The 23,180-nt window shown below is 42.6% G+C and overlaps 1 protein-coding gene across 2 annotated transcripts in view; it reads left to right on the top strand.

Annotated features, from left to right (window-relative positions):
• The window catches only part of NFKB1 (nuclear factor kappa B subunit 1), a 205,836-nt gene that overhangs the window by 42,838 nt on the left and 139,818 nt on the right, over nt 1-23,180 (top strand). For both annotated transcript variants that reach the window (XM_030190754.1, XM_030190755.1), the window contains 2 exons: nt 4,312-4,360; nt 12,205-12,277. In XM_030190754.1, coding sequence (XP_030046614.1) covers nt 4,319-4,360; nt 12,205-12,277 — 115 coding nt within the window. In that variant the 5' untranslated portion in view covers nt 4,312-4,318. The remainder of the gene's footprint in view (nt 1-4,311; nt 4,361-12,204; nt 12,278-23,180) is intronic.

Genomic DNA, 23,180 nt, shown 5'->3' on the forward strand with positions numbered 1-23,180 from the left:
TTTATCCATTTACCAATGGCAGGGATTGGAGGTGTTCCTGGAGCATGCCAAATGGTTATGCAGAATAGCGGTGCCATCTGGATAGCGTCAGGGTGGTCTATAATGATTTTCCACAGCATTATCTGGGTAATGCCACTGAAAATCAGTAACTAACTCCTGTTAACAGCATGTATGTGAGTAGGGGGTGCTGGTCAGTCACTTTAGGGCCCATATCATGGGTGCTCAATTTATTTATGTCACATATGAACATCTGTGTCAAAAGACTTGGTGAAATCTATGTATACCATATCCAAAGCTCTCTACCAAGCCAACACATTGGCCATCTAGTCTTAAACTGATCATATTTATCCGATGACCTACCTCTGGTAAAACCATGCTGCCTCATTTTCTGCAGTCTAATTCTAGAACTGCACTACTACTCCTCTATTTTCGAAGTGACTTGATTAATGTAATCACCACCGAGGTTGGAGTAACTAGTCTGTAATTCCTAGCTTCCCATTACTCCCTCTTTTGTGAAGAGGAACCCCATCTGCCCATCCCCAACTCTCCAGGACCACTCCCGATTCCAGAGAAACATTGAAAAGCGCAGACAGCAGAGCCACCAGAGCTCACCTAAGTTTCTTAATTACCCTCGAATGTGTCCCATCGAGCCCCTTTGCTTTCTCCACTTTTAGTTCTGCTAGCTCATGAACATTCTTCTTAAAATAAAGGTCCACCTCACTTCCATTTCTGTTTGTGTGTCTCTTCTCAGGTCTTTCTCCTGGGGATTCTTTAGTAAACACCGAAACAAGTATTTCTTAAACAGTTTTGTGTCTTTATCCTCATCAACCAACTATGTACTTCTCTCCTTCACCTTTAAGTCTTATAATGCCTTTTTTTGCCCTTCCTCCTATTACTGGGATTAGTTGTGAGGTTGTAGAGCTCTTCACCTATTATGATATCATTATTTTAACACATTTAATACAATTTACTACATTGAAGAGTAGTGTGGTAGCCGTGTTAGTCCACTCTTAAGGTTATCAATAGAAATCAAACAAAATAAAACATGGAAAAGAAAATAAGATGATACCTTTTTTATTGGACATAACTTAATACATTTCTTGATTAGCTTTCGAAGGTTGCCCTTCTTCCTCAGATCGGAAATAAGCAAATGTGCTCCAAAAGTTTGTTCATTTGCTTTTTCATGCGGCTGTATGCGGTATCTTCCATCTTAAGTAGAGGAGTGTGGTAGCCGTACATTGAAGAAAAAGGCATACTAAAATTATCCCTGCCAAGGAAGCTGAAAATTATGAGTATCTAATTAAAATGATGAGTAAAATGCAAAATGTGCTCAGAACTGTCATTGCTACTTTAGGGTTTTTGGATTCCATTGACTAGGGATTCAATGACTTGTAGCATTTAGACATGCCATTCCACTATGCATGCTGTTACCTAGTTTGAATTCATCTGCTTACAATTGTGGAGCTGTAACCTCTGAGCTTTCTACCCTGGACTGAAACCATACGGTCAGCAAGATTATTTTATCATGCCCTGAGGACTAGCTTTTTAATATATGTGGACTGAGGCGACATGCATGTCTGAATATAATGCAGATATCTCCCCTTGTCCCTCATATTGATGTGGGAACAAACCAAGCAGATCAATAGGAAACGTAAAATTTTTATTGATGATACTCAAACCAAGATAATTCCCGACACAGGCTGTGTTTCACCCACATAAGGGCTGTGTCAGAGGCAAAATCTCGCATGGAAAAGGTATCGTAGTACATAAGAAACCAGCACAGTGGCTTAATGTCAATCAAATCGCTCTCCAGAAGATGGCATCATACACATAACTGTATAACACTATATTGCTGCCATCTTCTGGAGAGCGCTGCCTTTTCCAAGAGGTTTTTGCCCCTAACACAGCCCTTATATGGGCAAAACACGGCCTGTGTCAGGAATTATCTTGGTTTGAGTATCATCAGTAATGTCATTACGTTTCCTGTTTACCTGCTTGGTTTGGTCCCATGTTGGAGTTTGCAGATTGGCTACCCTGTTATTTCCATGGACCCTCATATATTTGAGGAAGTATTTACTGCAGTAATATACAAATAGCAGCAATATTTCCTTTGTTAGATTCCTGCTTGAATTTATTGACTTAACATGAAATAGATGGACACTTCCCTACTCCAGTAGATGAAAAGGTCAGCTGAAAACAGAACATGGTATTGCTTTTAAAATACAGATAGGTCAATATTTAAACTCTGAGGCCAGTGAGTAGCGCTGAAGATCTGGATCGAATGGGCATCGTCACTGTTATCCAGATGTTTATCCTGGTGATTATCTGGATAAACAACTAGGATACAATGGTCTAGGGTCTAGATAGCGGTTTGAATACTGCCACTAACCAAATAATTTTTGCTTCCGCCTACACTCCACCTCTGTACTGCCCCAGGTAGTTCCAGGATGGTCTGTAATGATTTTCAGTGGCACTATCCAGATAGGGCCAGATTCAGTAAATGACCCCCGAAGTTAGACATTATTATGATCCATGCTAAGATAGTATTCAGTGAAGGTCACTCTGTGCAGAACACATTTCACAGAATACTAGCTTAGCATGCATTTCACACCTAACAGCCGCAAGCTGGTGTAAGTGCTAGTGAACACACACAGAAGGTGTTCTCTCCACAGAAAAACAACGAAGCAAAGGAAACAGTGGATCCAAAAAAGTCCTCTCACAAGTGGTGTCTCCTTAAACAAGTTCTTTATTTCAAATCATTAAAACAACGACCCGACACGAATCGTGTTTCGGCCGTAAAGGCCTGCGTCAGGGGTCTATTCACTTCCAATACAGAAAGTGAAAATGATCATGTGGATGAAATAAACAACCAGTTAACTTTCTGCAAGCTAAAATGATCTCAGCAAGGTCACAATTATTGCATGGGCGCTTCAGCAGCACACAGTCTGGGCCAGGGAAGAAAGACATAAATCCCCACTGTGTGCTGCTGAAGTTTGTATCCAGCATATTCTGTTTGGTGCTACGTGATCAGTGAGTTGACAACACATATACAAGTAGGACTCTTCGTTTTGCATTTATTACTTGGTGTATTTATTGACCCCTGATGCAGACGCTTTTTAGCGTCGAAACACGGCCTGTGTCGGGTCATTATCTGTGATATAATAAAGACTGTTGGACTCATGTCTCCAGTGGTGAATCGTCTATTAGTCTCTACTTTTGCCTTCTGTGCCCCTGCCAGTAAGAACACATCTACTACTTGCAATTTGGGTTGTTTACAAAGTAGGCAACAACTACAGAATAGGTTCAGCTTTCCTTCTGAAAATCAGCCTCATTAGACCTGAAGCTGTGTTGCTTTCCAGGATAAGAAGTTTTGTTTCCCTTGCAAAAAAACAAAAAAAAATTGTTTGGTTACCTGTAGTGTTTACTAAAATGTGATTTCCAACACACAAAAGAAACTTGGGGCCCTGTTTTCTAAGTCACGCTAGAGGCTCGCTGGCGTTTTTTAGTGTGCGCTGTGTAGATGCCTATAATATTCCTATGGGCATCTACACGGTTAGTATGAGCTAATTTTTAGCATGCGCAAAAAACGGTAGCACACCTTAGTAAATAGGACCCATGGTCCTGAACCCAATTGCGGGCATCTTCTTTGTCAGTGAAAGACTTTCTGGTTGCTCTCAAACACTACTCAACTACCATCTTCCAGGCTGCCAGTGTCTCTACTTTTCTCTTTATATGTTTTTTTTTTTCATTGTTTTTTTTTTCCTTCTTCATCACCTTTTTCTTTATGTCTCTCCCTGCATATTCAAAGCTGTCCATCTCTTCCTCATTGGTAGCTGCTCTGAAATGGTGGTAGATTTCAAGCTGACCAGGCTCAGAAGATGTGAGGACAGTTATTTGACTTATTTCTGGACCAATAATATCATCTGACCCCCCCCCCCCCCCCCCCCCCCCCCGCCCCTTGGATCAAATATTTTCTGCCTTATAACAAAATCATTCCTAGTAAGGACTGTAAAATCTTTTTTCTGTCATACTAATAATGCCCAGATGTGATATACAGTTTGTTTAACAAAACAAAGTAAGAATAGATTAATAATGCAGTAGATTTTCAAAGCAGTATATTAATTGTTACGTACATGAATAGCTCAATACAGTGGGCACCTAAATAATGAGAAATGATTTGGGAAGTTGGTTTTCTTAGTGTGCAACTCTAATTTAGAGGAAATTGTTCTGAAGGATGTGACTTATTTGTAACACATTAACTGTATGTCAATAAATGAAATCATTGAATGGAATTCCCTGTTTTCATTGCAGTTGCAAGATGGCGGAAGACCTTGCATACATGCAGGGAATTCATGATCAAGTGAGTATAACTGCTCTAAGATATGTAGTTGTTTTTATTTCTTCTTTTCATTGACATGTAGCACCAGAAATGGGTCAAGTTGACAGACCTAAGTTTTATATTTATTCACAGAGAAGGCCCAGCCCAGACAGCATCGATGCAAGTTGCTCCCAGAGCTTCAGCAAGCTATCTCATCCCTTATTCTTTAGTAGTTTAGTCTCTGTGCTTATTCAGTCTTTTGTCTGTCTGCAGATACTGACAACTAAGGTGTTGGTGTTACTGCTGGTGTACGGTTATAATTTTAGTCATATTTCAAGACAGCATGACTTTATTTTTGACCCAAGGACCTGAAGATCTTTCACAGAAGTCTAGTCTAGGTCCTCTGTCACTGAGCCACCAAATCAGTCCAGAGATCCATCTTTCTATCTTTCTCAGCAGCGTCTAGACTCCTCCCATCCCTGCAAAGGGTATAGTTTTGCTATTTATAATGGTTGGAACAAAACTGAAATTCAAGTTGGATAATCACTTGCTTATTTTGCTGTTTAACATATTTATAAATGACTGGAAATTGGAACAACAAGTGAGGTGGTTAAATTTGTAGGTGACACAAAACTATTCAAAGTTGTCAAAACACATGTGGACTGTGAAAAATTGCAGGAAGACCTTAGGAAACCGGAAGCCTGGGCATCCAAATGGCAGATGAAATTCAATGTGGACAAGTGTAAAGTGATACACATTGGGAAGAAATCATAGATACCTGATGCTAGGGTCCACCTTAGGAGTCTGCACCCAAGAAAAAGATCTAGGTGTCATTGTATACAATATACTGAAATCTGCGCAGTGTGTGGCGGCAACCAAAAAAGCAAACACTTTACTAGGAATTATTAGGAAAGGGATGGTAAATAAGACCAAGAATATTATAGTGTTTCTATATTGCTCCATGGTTTGACCTCACCTTGAGTATTGCGTTCAGTTCTTGTCACTGCATCTCAAAATAAAGATATAGTGGAATTAGAAAAGGTTCAAAGAAGAGCGACCAAAATGATAAAGGGGATGGAACTCCTCCCATATGAGGAAAGGCTAAACAGGTTAGAGCTTTTCAGCTTGGGAAAGAGACTGCTGAGAGAGATATGATTGAAGTCTACAAAATCTTGAGTGGCATAGAACGGGTAAAAGTGAATCAATTTTTCACTCATTATAAAAGTACAAAGACCAGGGGGACACTCAATGAAATTACATGGAAATACTTTTAAAACAAATAGGAGAAAATATCTTTTCACTCAAAAGAATAGTTAAGCTATGGAACTCATTGCTGGAGGACATATCACTAGAAATCAAACAAAATAAAACATGGAAAAGAAAATAAGATGATACCTTTTTTATTGGACATAACTTAATACATTTCTTGATTAGCTTTCGAAGGTTGCCCTTCTTCGTCAGATCGGAAATAAGGACATAGTAACAGCGGTTAGCATATCTGGGTTTAAAAAAAAGTTTGGACAAGATCCTGAAGGAAAAGTCCATAGTCTACTATTGAGATAGACATGGGAAGCAACTGCTTGCCCTGGGATTGGTAACATGGAATATTGCTACTATTTGGCTTTCTGCTAGGTGACCTGGATTGGCCACTATTGGAAACAGGATACTGGGCTAGATAGACCATTGGTCTGACCCAGTATGGCTGTTCTTATATTAATATGTAATCCAAGGCTGCCCTACTGTAATATTTTCTAGAGCTTAATTGAGTTTTGATTGAAAACAGATTTTCTCTTTGTAGTTCTAAATGTGGTACTTAGTAACTTTATGGCTTTATCCACATACTAATCCACTTACGATTTTATATCAGCCATCCCTTCTCTTAGCTAAGGAGCCCTAACCTTTTTTCTTCATTGTGGAGTTGTTCATCCCCTGTTCATTTTGGTCACCCTTTTCTGTACCTTTTCCAATGCCACTATATCTTTTGTGTGGTACAGAGATGGCACTCAGTACTCAAGATGCATTCTAACCATGGAGCAATACAGATCCATTTTTGATATCCTGTTTTATTTTTCATTCCTTTCCTAGTAATTGCTAACATTCTGTTTGCTTTTTGTTGTTGCTGCCACCTACTGAGCAGAATATTTCAAAGTATTGTCCACAGTGATGACTGTACTACTATGTCCCTGAGGGTCTCCCCCAAGTAAAGTCACAATTCTATTTTTTATTCGCCTTTCTCAGGAATTCAAATCAAGCTACAAATTAAAATGTTTTATTATACAATAAATAAACAGTACAGCCATGACAATGAAACAAACTGGGCAGTTGGACAATCATTAAATGAATAGAATGTTATCGTAATAGAACAAATTGAGCAGAGATCTCATTAAAACACATTGAGTAGGCAACCAAACATTTTCAGGTTGAAACATTCGCAGTTATAGTGTCACAAAATGGCATGTTTACCCTCTCATGCACTACCACAGCGAAGGTGGGAATGGACAGACGGCAGTGTAAAAACCACAGACTTGACGCGAGGTTGTGCTTCTGCCAAAGGCCTGCCTCAGGAGTCATTGGATGAGTTGGTCAACAATGTTGACATTTTCAGTGTATAATAATAATAAGCAGGTGCCTGATAAACAGAAAACCAAACTGAAACCGCTACCGCATCACATAAAATATCAGATTAATGTGAATAAGTGTCGAGTCAGTGGATGCAATAAAGAATTGGACTTGACAGTGTCATCTGTCCATTTATTCTCACCTTCACTATGATTTGTGCACATGTGCTGTTTGTGAGGGTTGTTTCCTCTGTGTTCCTTATATGTTTACCCTCCCTCTATTTCCAAACACAAGCTTGTCTGTTCAGAGGCTTGGGGTAAAAAGACATGGGAAAGTGTGTGTTTAGGGTGACGGGGCAGTATGAAGTGTGCATCTTTTGTGTATTTGTGCCTTTACAGTGGGGGAAATAAGTATTTGATCCCTTGCTGATTTTGTAAGTTTGCCCACTGACAAAGACATGAGCAGCCCATAATTGAAGGGTAGGTTATTGGTAACAGTGAGAGATAGCACATCACAAATTAAATCCGGAAAATCACATTGTGGAAAGTATATGAATTTATTTGCATTCTGCAGAGGGAAATAAGTATTTAATCCCTCTGGCAAACAAGACCTAATACTTGGTGGCAAAACCCTTGTTGGCAAGCACAGCGGTCAGACGTCTTCTGTAGTTGATGATGAGGTTTGCACACATGTCAGGAGGAATTTTGGTCCACTCCTCTTTGCAGATCATCTCTAAATCATTAAGAGTTCTGGGCTGTCGCTTGGCAACTCGCAGCTTCAGCTCCCTCCATAAGTTTTCAATGGGATTAAGGTCTGGTGACTGGCTAGGCCACTCCATGACCCTAATGTGCTTCTTCCTGAGCCACTCCTTTGTTGCCTTTGCTGTATGTTTTGGGTCATTGTCGTGCTGGAAGACCCAGCCACGACCCATTTTTAAGGCCCTGGCGGAGGGAAGGAGGTTGTCACTCAGAATTGTACGGTACATGGCCCCATCCATTCTCCCATTGATGCGGTGAAGTAGTCCTGTGCCCTTAGCAGAGAAACACCCCCAAAACATAACATTTCCACCTCCATGCTTGACAGTGGGGACGGTGTTCTTTGGGTCATAGGCAGCATTTCTCTTCCTCCAAACACGGCGAGTTGAGTTCATGCCAAAGAGCTCAATTTTTGTCTCATCTGACCACAGCACCTTCTCCCAATCACTCTCGGCATCATCCAGGTGTTCACTGGCAAACTTCAGACGGGCCGTCACATGTGCCTTCCGGAGCAGGGGGACCTTGCGGGCACTGCAGGATTGCAATCCGTTATGTCGTAATGTGTTACCAATGGTTTTCGTGGTGACAGTGGTCCCAGCTGCCTTGAGATCATTGACAAGTTCCCCCCTTGTAGTTGTAGGCTGATTTCTAACCTTCCTCATGATCAAGGATACCCCACGAGGTGAGATTTTGCGTGGAGCCCCAGATCTTTGTCGATTGACAGTCATTTTGTACTTCTTCCATTTTCTTACTATGGCACCAACAGTTGTCTCCTTCTCGCCCAGCGTCTTACTGATGGTTTTGTAGCCCATTCCAGCCTTGTGCAGGTGTATGATCTTGTCCCTGACATCCTTAGACAGCTCCTTGCTCTTGGCCATTTTGTAGAGGTTAGAGTCTGACTGATTCACTGAGTCTGTGGACAGGTGTCTTTCATACAGGTGACCATTGCCGACAGCTGTCTGTCATGCAGGTAACGAGTTGATTTGGAGCATCTACCTGGTCTGTAGGGGCCAGATCTCTTACTGGTTGGTGGGGGATCAAATACTTATTTCCCTCTGCAGAATGCAAATAAATTCATATACTTTCCACAATGTGATTTTCCGGATTTAATTTGTGATGTGCTATCTCTCACTGTTACCAATAACCTACCCTTCAATTATGGGCTGCTCATGTCTTTGTCAGTGGGCAAACTTACAAAATCAGCAAGGGATCAAATACTTATTTCCCCCACTGTATATATACAGAAATGTTTTGTTTCTTTGTTTGAAAAGAATGTTATTAAGAGTGTGCACATAGGAGTAAATTATATGAATGGGGCAAAAAATTCAACAAACAGTACTCAGTCGGGCGCCGGGATCTGCACGCAATTGTAGGTGTGAGGATGTACACTGACTTTAACCTGGTGTAAATCCTTGTGTTTAAATTAGGTGTGTATCTGCCTTATTCTGTAACACTGCGCTCAGATTGTAGGAATGCCCTGATCCGCCCATGGCGATACCCCCTTTATGGATCCGTACGTAAAGATTTATGTGTGCCTCTTTATAGAATACTGACTACAAAGATGCATGCATAAATTCAAATGGGTGCCAACTAACACCAATAATTGTTTGCACCCAATTATTGGTGCTAATTGGCTTGTTCAATTAAATTGCGTGCACGCCCAAATTTGCAAATGCACTTTTGAGTGCCATATATAGAATTAGGGGGATAGTGTACACTGTTCAGGGCCGCCGAGAGGGGGGGGCGGGGGGACAAAATTCCCCGGGCCTCCAAGGGGGGGCCCGGTGCCGCAGATCCCGATCTCGCCTGCCCTCAGCTCCGTCGACCATCCGCCACCGGGCGGGCCCCCTGTTTTGAAATCATCACAGCGCCTCACCTGTCACCTTGCTCCATGACTGAAAGCGCAGCGAGCAGCGGCAGATCGGATTCGTCTCCCTTCGGGCCTTCCCTCCCTGTGTCCTGCCCTCACGGAAGTTACAGCAGACGAGGGCGGGACACAGGGAGGGAAGGCCCGAAGGGAGGTGAATCCGATCTGCTGCTGCTCGCTGTGCTTTCAGTCATGGAGCGAGGTAACAGGTGAGGCGCTGTGATGATTTCAATGCAGGGGCCTGGCCCGGTGGCAGACGGAGGGGTGCGGGTGGGGACTGCGGTGCGGCGGCCTGGGAGGGGGCGATGACGACGACCTTGGGGGCAGGGCCGGAGCCCCAGGCCTGGCCCAGTCTCTCAGCGGCCCTGACACTGTTTAAACACAGTGCACACTCTTTGAGTTGAAACGCTGGACATGGGAGAGGGGACTTTGGTAAATGCAGGGAGCAGAACGAAACGTCGGGGAGCTGCCGGACAAAAAAAAGGTGCCGGTACACCGTACTGGTGCGTACCGGCACAAAAAAAGCACTAGGTAATACAGAACAGAGCCTGGGCAGAGTTCGCTCTGGAGTTTGACACCTCCTGAGCAACTTGCTTGCTGATGCTGTAAGTGACCTGCTGCATGCCCATCATGGGACATCTTCCCTGGTCTCCCTAGTAGCTCTGTGGCCTCTTAAGCCTGTCAAACAGCTCCTGTACTGGGAGATTTTCTTTGGCAGGATGCAGTAGGGGTTCAGACTTTAAAAGAGATGCAGTAATCCTTTTTTTAAACATTTTATTCCACCAAAGCATATTAGCATTATAGGCTTGGGGTGGCACTTGTGTGCTGTAAAAGCTCAGCACTTCATCTCTCTTAGGGGTAGTGTTCCTATGCAAAAGTAATATTTTTGCAAGAATTGTAGGACTGAAAGGGGCATTGCTACATAGTGCATTAAGGCAGTTTGTATCACTGCTTCAGCCCCAGGTACAAAATAAGTACCTGTATATAAAATATATAACCCGCTTTGATTGTAACTACAGAAAGGTAGTATATCAAATCCAGTCCCCTTTCTCTTACTCATTATTATTTTTTTTTTTTTAATTTTGGGTTATGGTTAGGTATTGCAGTTACCTTTTATTTATTCAGTGCCAGCCTGAGGTTTACCTTCAGCCATGAGCCATTTCAGAGGCAGCTCAAGGTCCCACCCATAGTGCTGTAGGGCTATAACAGATTCACACTGCCTCTTAGAGGTTGTTGCAGACAGGAACATAACTTGTTATAATTAGCACTTTGGAATTCATACATATGGTTCTGGATTTATAGATCCAAGTTCACAGCCCTGGTTATGCTGACAAGTAACAGATACAAGGCCCATGATTATAAAAATAAAATAACTTGTTTATTTGGCAGCAAATAAATTATTGAAACTCTTCCTACTTCCTTACCTATCTATATGTTACATCTTTGCTTTACCCTTCACTACCAATTATAATGTTCTATTACGTATTGTGTTGACATTGTAAGTAGTATACCATGCCATACTTTGTATTGTTTTTGAATATTTTTACTACTACTACTACTATTTAGCATTTCTATAGCGCTACAAGGCATATGCAGCGCTGCACAAACATAGAAGAAAGACAGTCCCTGCTCAAAGAGCTTACAATCTAATAGACAAAAAATAAATAAAGTAAGCAAATCAAATCAATTAATGTGAACGGGAAGGAAGAGAGGAGGGTAGGTAGAGGCGAGTGGTTACAAGTGGTTACGAGTCAAAAGCAATGTTAAAGAGGTGGGCTTTCAGTCTAGATTTAAAGGTGGCCAAGGATGGGGCAAGACGTAGGGGCTCAGGAAGCTTATTCCAGGCGTAGGGTGCAGCGAGACAGAAGGCGCGAAGTCTGGAGTTGGCAGTAGTGGAGAAGGGAACAGATAAGAAGGATTTATCCATGGAGCGGAGTGCACGGGAAGGGGTGTAGGGAAGGACGAGTGTGGAGAGATACTGGAGAGCAGCAGAGTGAATACATTTATAGGTTAGTAGAAGAAGTTTGAACAGGATGCGAAAACGGATAGGGAGCCAGTGAAGGGTCTTGAGGAGAGGGGTAGTATGAGTAAAGCGACCCTGGCGGAAGATGAGACGGGCAGCAGAGTTTTGAACCGACTGGAGAGGGGAGAGGTGACTAAGTGGTGTAATTGTCTATTGCTCATGTTTGATCTATTTTTACTGTACACCGCCTTAAGTGAATTCCTTCAAAAAGGTAGTAAATAAATCCTAATAAATAAATAAATTTAAAACGTTAGGAATGTGAGGACGGGTGGTGGATATATATATTTACTGGCTGCTGGTAAGTCCATTTGAAAATTGATCTTTCTATTTCTAAACAGTTTCTGCACTTTTTGAAAAAACTTTTTTTTTTTTACATTGCTTTGGTGGATGTTTTTGCTGCACTTTGTAATTGTTTTACATTGTGTATCACCTTAACATGTGTTTTCAGTAAATGTGGAGGAGTAGCCTAGTGGTTAGTGCAGTGGACTTTGATCCTGGGGAACTGAGTTGAATTCCCACTGCAGCTCCTTGTGACTCTGGGCAAGTCACTTAACCCTCCATTGCCCCTGGTACAAAAAATAAGTACCTGAATATATGTAAACTGCTTTGAATGTAGTTGCAAAAAAAAAAAAAAAACCCTCAAAGGCGGTATATCAAGTCCTGTTTCCCTTTTGTCCTGCAGATATTCGCATCAGAGCAATTTAACATGGGAATGAGCTCACTGTTTGCGGCATCTGACCCATCTCTACGGACTGGTAAGGGGGTCCTGCTTTTTCTTTACATCTCTTTTATTGGTGAACAGATGCAACACAATCATTATACATCTATTGAAATATTTATCATAGCGCAAAGCTAGTTACTGCACCAGCTGGTACAATCACCAATAAACCTTGAGGCCGATATTCAGCCTGCAGGAGGCAGGCCTGCTAAGTTCCATGATCAGCGCTGAGCCCGGATATATAATGTGGGCCGGTGACTGACACTGAATTTTTTTTTTTTTATGGCTGGTTCAAACTGAACTGACCAAGTTAGCATTCAGCGCTGGCTGGTTAAGTCCAATTTGGCCGCTAAACTCAGCCAGCGAAGTACTTAATAGTTGCGGCTAGCCAGTTAGCTGCTAAGCACTAATATTCAGCGGAATATCTCATGCTGAATATTAGCGCTTAGCTGGCTAAGTGCTATTTAAGCGGCCAGGAGCTTATACCTCCCCTTTCCACCTTCCCCTCTTTCACTGGAGCCCTGTTTTTATTTTCTCCTCCCCTGTTGGCGTAGTCCACCCATGCCTATGTCCACACCGCCCTGAGTGTGCTCAGTCTCATCTGGTCTCGGAAGCTAAGCAGGGTTGGCCCTGATTAGTACTTGGATGGATCACATAGGGGGTCTTATACGTAGGTGCACTAACGTTTGTAGAGTGTTAAAAATAGGTGCGCGCTAAACGCTAAAGACGCCAATAGGAATACATTGGCGTCTTTAGCGTTTAGTGGACGCCTATTTTTAACGCGCGTTAAAACTGCCAGCACGCCTATGTAAAAGACCCCCATAGCCCGCTCCTTATAGGGACAGTCAGCCAGGGGCCATCCCCCATGGATCCTTTTGGAACCCTGTAATCATGGATGTCTGAATCTGGCTACTAGATGTCTCTGTCCTATGATGGCTGAAACACTCCTCCCTCCTCCCCCCCCCCCCCCCCCAGGGTCTATCCTCTGCCCCAGAGTCCTGCCTTCAGAATCAGACCGTCTCCATGGCAGAATGTAGTGCTTGTCGCTGGGTCAGGCCTCTGGTCTCTTCTATGAAGTTGTTTTTTTTACTGACTGGAACTCTTCCCCTTTTCCTTCCCCTCCACTCCTTGCAAAAAAAAAAAAAAAATAATAATGGAGCATCGATGAACTCATTAAGTAGACCCTATGAAAGTGACTGGTGCCTAGCAACAGCATCTCCTGACGCCCTTCTGATCTCTTCAGTGACATTAATGAGGCCAGGCCCAGCGGGGTGTCTCTAGAATAATCCTCACCCTCTTAAACCACCAACACTATTCAATATTCAGAACCTTCTTAGTTTCAGGCAACAAATTTTTGCTTGTGAGGTTTTGCTGTGCCCTTTAATGTTGTTTCAGCTTCCTGCATCACTTAAACCTGATTTCCTTTTCAACAATAACTGTGTTTCCTGTTACATGAATATCGATATTAAAAGCACTGTTGGTTTTTCTGATTGCAAAAGTCACAATTTATTGAAAATCTTTTTGTTAAAAAAAAAAAACTAAGATATAACCAAAGAAAATATGGAGCACTATAAACCTTATTTAAAAATCAGATTTGGTAACAGTTGGGAAGGGCTTCTTAGAATTTTCTTACTAAAGGAATGTGATACACATCTGACACTGTTCATCTGTGACATATTTTCATTTGTGCATGTGTGGATAGTCATGTAAATTTCTGGGTTGTGGAAAATGATGTGGGTAACATAAAGTTTACATGCCTAAGTTTCTGCAACCAGGAAATTGACACACAAGTGTCCATGCATGAACACTACAGTTTCCAAACCTAGTTCTGGAGACACACCCAACCAGTTCTGGTTTTCTCAGTAGTTGCAATGGATATGCATGAGATAGTTTTGCGTACACTGTGTCTCCTGTATTTGCAAATCTGTCACATTCATATTAAGTACAGATAGCCTGGACACCAAACTGGTTAACTGTGCCTCCATGACAGGGTTGGGAACCAGTGACGCTTCCCTATACTCTCATACTATATTTATTCTCTCTTCTACCCCACCCAGTTTGTGTTATATTGCCACTGTATAGTGACAGGTGGTGGGAAAGGTGTGGGGCATGCACTGACAGTCCTGTTTAAACTGAGCCTGCAAAGGATTCTTACTAACTACACCAGGAGTGTATTGTGATCCAGAATTTAAGGTTGCTGCTTTCACTTGGTCCCCCGGGACTCATTTATCCACATCCTTAATACAGCAGCACAGAGCAAAGGTTCTGTTCAGGAGAACCCACTGCTCTAAACCTGTAGCAAAGGCTGTGTGTGCTGTGGGAGCAGTGTGAGGAAGCTAGCTGACCTTACCACTTTTACAAAATGTAAACAGAAACCACACCAAATCTGACAACAAATAGGATTTTTTTTTTGTACTGTTCAGATTACCTGACCACTAAAGTTAAGCCTGTGGACTACAGAGCAAGAAATTAAGAAACATGCAGGAACTGCTGGCTAGCAGGCAAATTAGGGATGAGAAAAATGGTGCAGAAAACTGCACATGGAGAGACAGCTGTGTGTAGCAATAAATAAATTACTCAGAAAAAGAGTGATTTTTTTTTGTTTGTTTTCCAGCCAGGTATAAAGATGGCTAGATACCTAAAATCTATCCAAATACTTAGAAATAAAGTCAACAACCAAATTGTAGGTGACCAAATATGAAAGGAGACTCCCAGGCAGATATCTTCTAGTAGTTGAAGCACTGACCTGTGAACACAGAAGCCCAGAGGCGCAGCTTCCAGTCCCTTCTGCAACTGGCACTGCAAAGTGTGTGTTTCCATCCTATGCCTTGGTTCAGGGATCATTGGGAAAGGAAAACATTAGTACAGGCCTTTCAAAACTGATGGAATCTTTCTGCCAGTCCAGTAATGTAAAAATGTGCGCATATGAGTTTTAAAATGTGTATTTCAATAAATCGTATTATATTTCAAAATGGAATGGTAAATCTTTTTAACCTGCTTTAAAAAATTTACAGACGCTTGTAGCATTTTTCACATTCTGTTGGCTGAAAAGTATAATTCAAAATGCATTAAAGCAGCAGGTTGTTTCACTGAGCTCTACAAAATATGGGTTGGACCTGAGAGCCCCTTGACAAGGAAACAAGGACCTCACCCAGATAGGGTTCAAGGAGCCATCAACCTGGAAAGAAGGGTATCCCAAAAACCAACCCTGAGAGTGAAACACTGAGATAAGAACAGAAAATTTCATTGCTCTGAGATGGAAGTAACAAAGTGCAAACTGAAATATTTGGCCAAATTATTCAGTTAAATAAACCACCTTCAAAGTTTCTATATTGCTGTATTGGTTTTGTACTAGCACGAAGAAAGAAAAGCGAGAGATTAAGAGTAACAGAAGGGACCACAGAAAAAAACCTAGCCATACACTGTAATAAGAGGAAATGTTCTTACAGTGGGGGAAATAAGTATTTGATCCCTTGCTGATTTTGTAAGTTTGCCCACTGACAAAGACATGAGCAGCCCATAATTGAAGGGTAGGTTATTGGTAACAGTGAGAGATAGCACATCACAAATTAAATCCGGAAAATCACATTGTGGAAAGTATATGAATTTATTTGCATTCTGCAGAGGGAAATAAGTATTTAATCCCTCTGGCAAACAAGACCTAATACTTGGTGGCAAAACCCTTGTTGGCAAGCACAGCGGTCAGACGTCTTCTGTAGTTGATGATGAGGTTTGCACACATGTCAGGAGGAATTTTGGTCCACTCCTCTTTGCAGATCATCTCTAAATCATTAAGAGTTCTGGGCTGTCGCTTGGCAACTCGCATCTTCAGCTCCCTCCATAAGTTTTCAATGGGATTAAGGTCTGGTGACTGGCTAGGCCACTCCATGACCCTAATGTGCTTCTTCCTGAGCCACTCCTTTGTTGCCTTGGCTGTATGTTTTGGGTCATTGTCGTGCTGGAAGACCCAGCCACGACCCATTTTTAAGGCCCTGGCGGAGGGAAGGAGGTTGTCACTCAGAATTGTACGGTACATGGCCCCATCCATTCTCCCATTGATGCGGTGAAGTAGTCCTGTGCCCTTAGCAGAGAAACACCCCCAAAACATAACATTTCCACCTCCATGCTTGACAGTGGGGACGGTGTTCTTTGGGTCATAGGCAGCATTTCTCTTCCTCCAAACACGGCGAGTTGAGTTCATGCCAAAGAGCTCAATTTTTGTCTCATCTGACCACAGCACCTTCTCCCAATCACTCTCGGCATCATCCAGGTGTTCACTGGCAAACCTCAGACGGGCCGTCACATGTGCCTTCCGGAGCAGGGGGACCTTGCGGGCACTGCAGGATTGCAATCCGTTATGTCGTAATGTGTTACCAATGGTTTTCGTGGTGACAGTGGTCCCAGCTGCCTTGAGATCATTGACAAATTCCCCCCTTGTAGTTGTAGGCTGATTTCTAACCTTCCTCATGATCAAGGATACCCCACGAGGTGAGATTTTGCGTGGAGCCCCAGATCTTTGTCGATTGACAGTCATTTTGTACTTCTTCCATTTTCTTACTATGGCACCAACAGTTGTCTCCTTCTCGCCCAGCGTCTTACTGATGGTTTTGTAGCCCATTCCAGCCTTGTGCAGGTGTATGATCTTGTCCCTGACATCCTTAGACAGCTCCTTGCTCTTGGCCATTTTGTAGAGGTTAGAGTCTGACTGATTCACTGAGTCTGTGGACAGGTGTCTTTCATACAGGTGACCATTGCCGACAGCTGTCTGTCATGCAGGTAACGAGTTGATTTGGAGCATCTACCTGGTCTGTAGGGGCCAGATCTCTTACTGGTTGGTGGGGGATCAAATACTTATTTCCCTCTGCAGAATGCAAATAAATTCATATACTTTCCACAATGTGATTTTCCGGATTTAATTTGTGATGTGCTATCTCTCACTGTTACCAATAACCTACCCTTCAATTATGGGCTGCTCATGTCTTTGTCAGTGGGCAAACTTACAAAATCAGCAAGGGATCAAATACTTATTTCCCCCACTGTACCTGGCGCCAAGCGGTATCTGGTATCTCTAGGTAATCCAAAACAGTCCAATTCAAAGTCTCCAGAATTCCATCCACCAACACTGGTAGAGAATTAAATAATCAGTTCTCATAACATTAGAAGAAAATGTTTATTATATCAGCTGTAAGAGACAGGGATTCAGCAGTCAGATTCTCTGAACTACAAAACATTGTTCTGCACCTTATATAGCATTACAATATTGTGACTTCCGTAAGTACAACCCAGGATAATATATACATGTCTTGTTAGTGCATATACATAATGCTGATTAGTTACATAACACTTGCTAATCTTGTTAACCGCCCCTCGCAAGTGAATGATACCTTTAGCAGTATCTAATTTGGCAGAAGGTGCATAAAATGATACAGTCCAAATATGCTTGGTTAGTGAAAGTCGATCAAGAGGTAGCTTGAAGAAGTCAATGTCTGATCTCTCACGTCTTCACACACTTTTGAGGAAAACAAATTCTGCCCAAAACCAATAGGGCTATACTATGTGCCAGGTATTTTACATAAGACACATCCCCGTTATTTATATAACTTCTACGAGATCATCTCATTTCATTTCTGAGCAGACCCCCCCTCCCTTGTATACTTAACATGACCGTTCAGTGTAGAACACTGAATAATTGCTACATACTCCTCCATATTCCTTCACTGAATGACTACAGTTCGTAATAGCAGAATGCCTAGTCCTATGCTTTCCTTCAATTTCCCGTTTTAATGGAGGGCTGATAGCCCGATAATCACTTCCTGTACTTAGAATTAATGATGTGTCTCAGTACAATAAGATCCGAGTGTGTGACTTTGGGACAATCATTTGCCTATATCCAGGTAGTACCATCTCGTAGACATCAAGGGGAGGTCATAAGCTATTTGCTGGAACTTTTAAAACAAGGAGAGAGAGAGGTTGCAAAACGGCAGCTTTACCTGCAGCATCAGCAGGGGTGTTTCCCCTGACAGTGTTCGTGTCCTCCCCAGTATGAGCTCAGCAGTGCACGATAGTTAATGGAGAAGGAAGCTGTATAGCTTGCAGAAGGTCTCTTATCTTCGCAGTGTGGGAATTGTCCTGATGATGTCACAAATCCACACTCCTTCCAGAACTGACCTTTGGCATGGCAAATTCTAAATGCATACTTAGTCTGTATAAATGGTAGCAGATGCTCCTGGAGAGAATAAACACCCAAGTGAGAGCTATTTGTGCAGCTGTCTGAGCACCTGTAGAAGAAAACAGGTTTAGCCTCCCATACTTCTTAGTTCAGTTGTAACAGCATATCCGGTGACCCTGGTTCCCTTGTGCAGTAAAGAAGATCCATTGGTGAACAGCACATAGTCTGCGTTGGGCAGAGCGATGTCTGTGAGATTCAGTCGGGGGTTTTCCACAGCTTCCACCAACTGTCAGCAATCATGATGAGTCTTGCCTTCTGCAGGAACCAGTAACTGCATTGCAGGGTTGAGTATTGAACACCTCTTTAGTCTGACACTCTTCTGTAAGTAATCTAATTTCATAAGGGTTAAGACATTGGTTAGAAAAATGTTGAGTATTATTTGCAGCAATAAGGCCTCCACTGCATTCGGTACCATAACGGTTAATGGGTGACCCAGCACCAAGGCTTATGCTTTTTTAATAATAGCAGCTGCAGCTCTCAAACAAGAAACTGCTCCTTTAGCCATAGGGTCCAGCTGACAAGAGTAATAAGCAGTGGGCCTATTATTGGGGCACCAAGGTTGAGTCAGGACCCCAGAAGCAACACCCTGGTTTTTGTGAACAGAGTAAAAGGCTGGTTATAATCAGGAAGGCTCAGAGCAGGTGCTATCATAAGCGTATATTTAAGTCTATGTAATGCAGTCTAAAAATTAGACATCCAATTTTCTCAGGGGCTACTTTCATTTTCAAGGCTACAGAAGGTTTCACTGCTTCCCCAAAAGCAGGTATCCATGCACGACAAAACCCTGCCATGCCAAGAAGAGTGCTAACATGTCTCTTGGAACAGGGACTTGGGAGATCCTTAATAGCCTCAAACCACTTTGGGGAGAGCTTATGATGTCCAGGGGTCAAAATAAATCCCAGATATCCTGCTTCTTGGGAGTTGAACTATAATTTTCTTTAGTGACACCCTCTGACCTCTTTCAGCTAGTTCAGCCAGTAAATGATGGGTGTCTTGCACACATTGAGAGGATCTGGGGGAAGACAGTAAGCTAGGTCAACTACATACTGAATAAGGGAAGTGCCTGAGTGAAAAGTAATACTTGACAGGTCTTTATGCAAGGTTTGGGAGAAAATAGTGGGTGACTCTACATACCCCTGAGGGTGCCTAGTCCAGCAGAGTTGCCCCATCCTTCACAAACAAGTACTACAACAAGGGATGGACCAGGATTGAAAAAAAAATGCTGCACATAAATCCTTGACAGAAAAATAGGTGGCTGAGGCTGGTTTGGCGGTAATAATAGTAGTAAGGTTTGGCACTACTGGGTGTCTAGGGATCACATAATTATTAATAACTCTAAGGTCCTGCACAAACCTATGTCGGGAGACCTTCTGGGGACATCTTGGGCTTTGTCATGGGCAATATAAAGGTATTACAGGCAGACTGGCATTCCCTAAGGAACCCTTGGGCCAGATAACTCTCTCTGAGGGGCACCGGACCTTCTGTAGCTTCTCTGGACAGAGTATGTTATGGAACTGATGCTGGGGGACCTGCCTTAACCTTAATGCACACAGGCTCTACAAACTTGAGGAGTCCCACATCCGTGGGTTCACCCCAGAGCGCCTCAGATAAATCCATAAGCTCAGGAGGAATCAAGTGCTTCGCATCAAGAGCGGATGTCAGAACTGCCTGTACACAAGGGAGCTGATCTTAGGGAAAGGATAAAGTCATTCAAACAGGGGTGCAGGTCAGCTTACACAGAAGATCCCTTCCCAGTAGATTGACAGGACAGTGTGCTGATATTAAGAAAGAATGCTCAGTGATGAAAGGGCCTAGAGAGGCAATAGGAGGAAAACGTTTCCCTCTACCCCATAATAGTTTCTTGACCTACAACCTCTAGACCAGCCTTTTGCGCTGAAACCCCAAGTGAGGAAAGATCTGTACCAGTATCAATCAGACAAGAATATATATGATTTCCCACTTTCACAGGTACATAGGGAGCAGCAGTGTCAATATTTAACACTATATTAGAGCACATAATTACATGATTGTTTGATTCAGTTTCTAATCATAGACTATCACCCTATTTCATAGGGAAGAAGTTTAGCATTAGAACATAGTCGACCCCTGACGCAGGCGCTGTGCGCCGAAACACGGCCCGTGCCAGGTTAATTTTGGAATATTGATTTTCGCTAATAAAGAACTATGTCCCGTCTCTGAAGGCTCCTGATGCTTTTTGCCGTATTTTGGCCTTTTACTGAACTGAACTGACCAGAACGGAAACCTGACCTTCCTGAAACCTGAACAGAAACCTGACCTGTCAAGCCTACAGTCTTGAAAATTCACCTTACCACCTTCGAAACACTACAGTAACAACCAAATAGCTACAAAGGTGAACTCGCCAGTGTTAGATGGCCAGCCAGAGTATTCTGAGGTCACTCAGTGCCCACGAAGATGAGCTGGGGTCCCATCAGGGGTGCCAACTGATGAGACAGACCCGGGAGCCCCTCGACCAGGAAAGAGGGGCATCACCCAGAGGGGGTGTTCAAGGATCCTTCATACTGGTTATCCCAGAAACCAACCATGAGAGTGAAACACTGAGATAAGAACAGAAAAATTCCCAGCTGTGAGATGGAAGTAGCAAAAATGCAAGCTGAAATATTTGGCCAAATTATTAAATTAAGTAAACCACCTACAAAGTTTCAGTATTGCTATATTGGCTTTGTACTAGCAAGAGGAAAGAAAAGTGAGAGGTCACGAGGCACAGAAGGGACCACAGAGAAAACCCAGTCATACACAGTACACAGCACTGTAATAAGAGGAAATTTTCTTAACCTGACGCCGAGTGGTAACCAGTATCCCTGGGCAATCTGAAACAGTCCAATTCAAAGTCTCCAGAATCCCATTCACCAACACTGGTAGAGAATTAAATAATCAGTTCTCATATCATTATCAGTGCTTATTATATCAGGGATTCAGCAATTAGATTCTCTGAATTACAAAGTATTGTGCTGCACCTTATATAGCATTACAATATTGTGAGATCCATAATACATGTCTTGTTAGTGCATTCACATAATACTGATTAGTTACATAACACTTGCTAATCTTGTTAACCGCCCCTCACTAATGAATGATACCCTTTAGCACTATCTAGTTTGGCAGAAGGTGCATAAAATGATACAGTCCAAATATGCGTGGTTAGCGAAAGTCAGACGAGGTATTTTGAAGAAGTCAATGTCTGACCTCATGTCTTCACACACTTTTGAGGAAAACAAATTCTGCCCCAAACCAGTTTGTACCTATATGATAGGGCTATACTATGTGCCAGGTATTTTACATAAGACACATCCCCATTATTTACATAATTTCTATGTAACCATCTCATTTCATTTCTGAGCAGACCCCTGCTTGTATGCCTACCATGACTTTCAGTGTGGAACATTGAATAATTGCTAATGTAAAGTTCATGATAGCAGAAAACAGTACTATATTTCCTTCAGTTGTCAATGTAAAGGAAAAATTATAGAAGTATTCATGAAGTTTTAAAAAAGAAACCAAAAAGTCTTGATTGTGTTGTCTCACATCCTTTGATTCAGTACTAGATGGAAGCCCCTTGTTCAGTAATGACAGCCATGAGTCTTTTATTATGTGTCTTCCAACAGTTTTTAACAATTCTTCTTAGCAGAATAGCTCGGGTTCTTTCGTATTAGCTGGGTATTGTCTTCAAGTCTTGCCCCAGATTTTCTGTTGATTTCAACCCAGCGTATTCATTTTCTTCTTTCTGGGCTGCTCCATTGCTGCTTTTCTTTATGCTTTGGACCCTTGTCCTCCTGACAGCTGAATCTTCTGTGCAGTCTCAGATCTATGACAGACTGGAACAGGTTTTCCTGTAGGACCTGCCTGTGCTTTGCATTGTCCATCTTTCTCTCATTCTTCACAAATCTCCCTTTCCCTTCAGTTTGCAAAGTATCCCCACAACATAATGCCGCAATCAGCATCCTTTACTCTGGCGACAATGTGTTATAGCGTCTAATGCACAAAGGGGTTCTGTGTGGCTTTAACCGTTGGCCATAGCAGCTACCAATAATCCAATCCAAATGTATGACAATGAGCGCCTACCTTTAACGTGCAAAATTTTCCAGCAGGCTTGAACTGTCGTTCTGGGAGGAGCAGTCTGCTTGCATTTTTCAATAGCATTGGAAAGCAGGAGGAGCAAACTTGTGTTGGAGTGCCAAGAACAGCTCCTGAACCCAGTGATTGTGAAATCCCTCCCACAAGGGTCAGAGAAACAAAAACAGACAGCCAATCAGCTGGGGAAAACCCCTGTGATGATGTCAGCTGGGAGGGTTCCCAACCCTCTGTGTCAAGAGTGACATCAGCGACCAGGCAGAGTTTAGCCCTGAAGTGGAAGAAGAAACAAAAGATTTCTCAAGTGCCTGGGTAAAATCAATCAGGGGTAGCCTGATGGAAAGCAAGGACAAGTGCGGAGCAGGTAAGCAGCTTACCAAAAGACTGTTCTGCGCATGTGCTAGGCGCTTTCCCTATTGAGCTGCTTGCAGAATTTCCATGCATCTCATTTGCATACGACTTCCTTTTAGCATTGGTCGCTGTTTAGACATCAGTAAGTTCAACTGCAGCTGTAAACATACATGGTATTTAACAGCGACTTTTGAGCATTTGCCAGGGCCGCAGAGGGGTGGCAAAATTCCCCCGGGCCTGGCCTCCAAGG

Source organism: Microcaecilia unicolor, chromosome 2, assembly GCF_901765095.1.
Source record: "Microcaecilia unicolor chromosome 2, aMicUni1.1, whole genome shotgun sequence".
Lineage (NCBI taxonomy): Eukaryota > Metazoa > Chordata > Amphibia > Gymnophiona > Siphonopidae > Microcaecilia > Microcaecilia unicolor.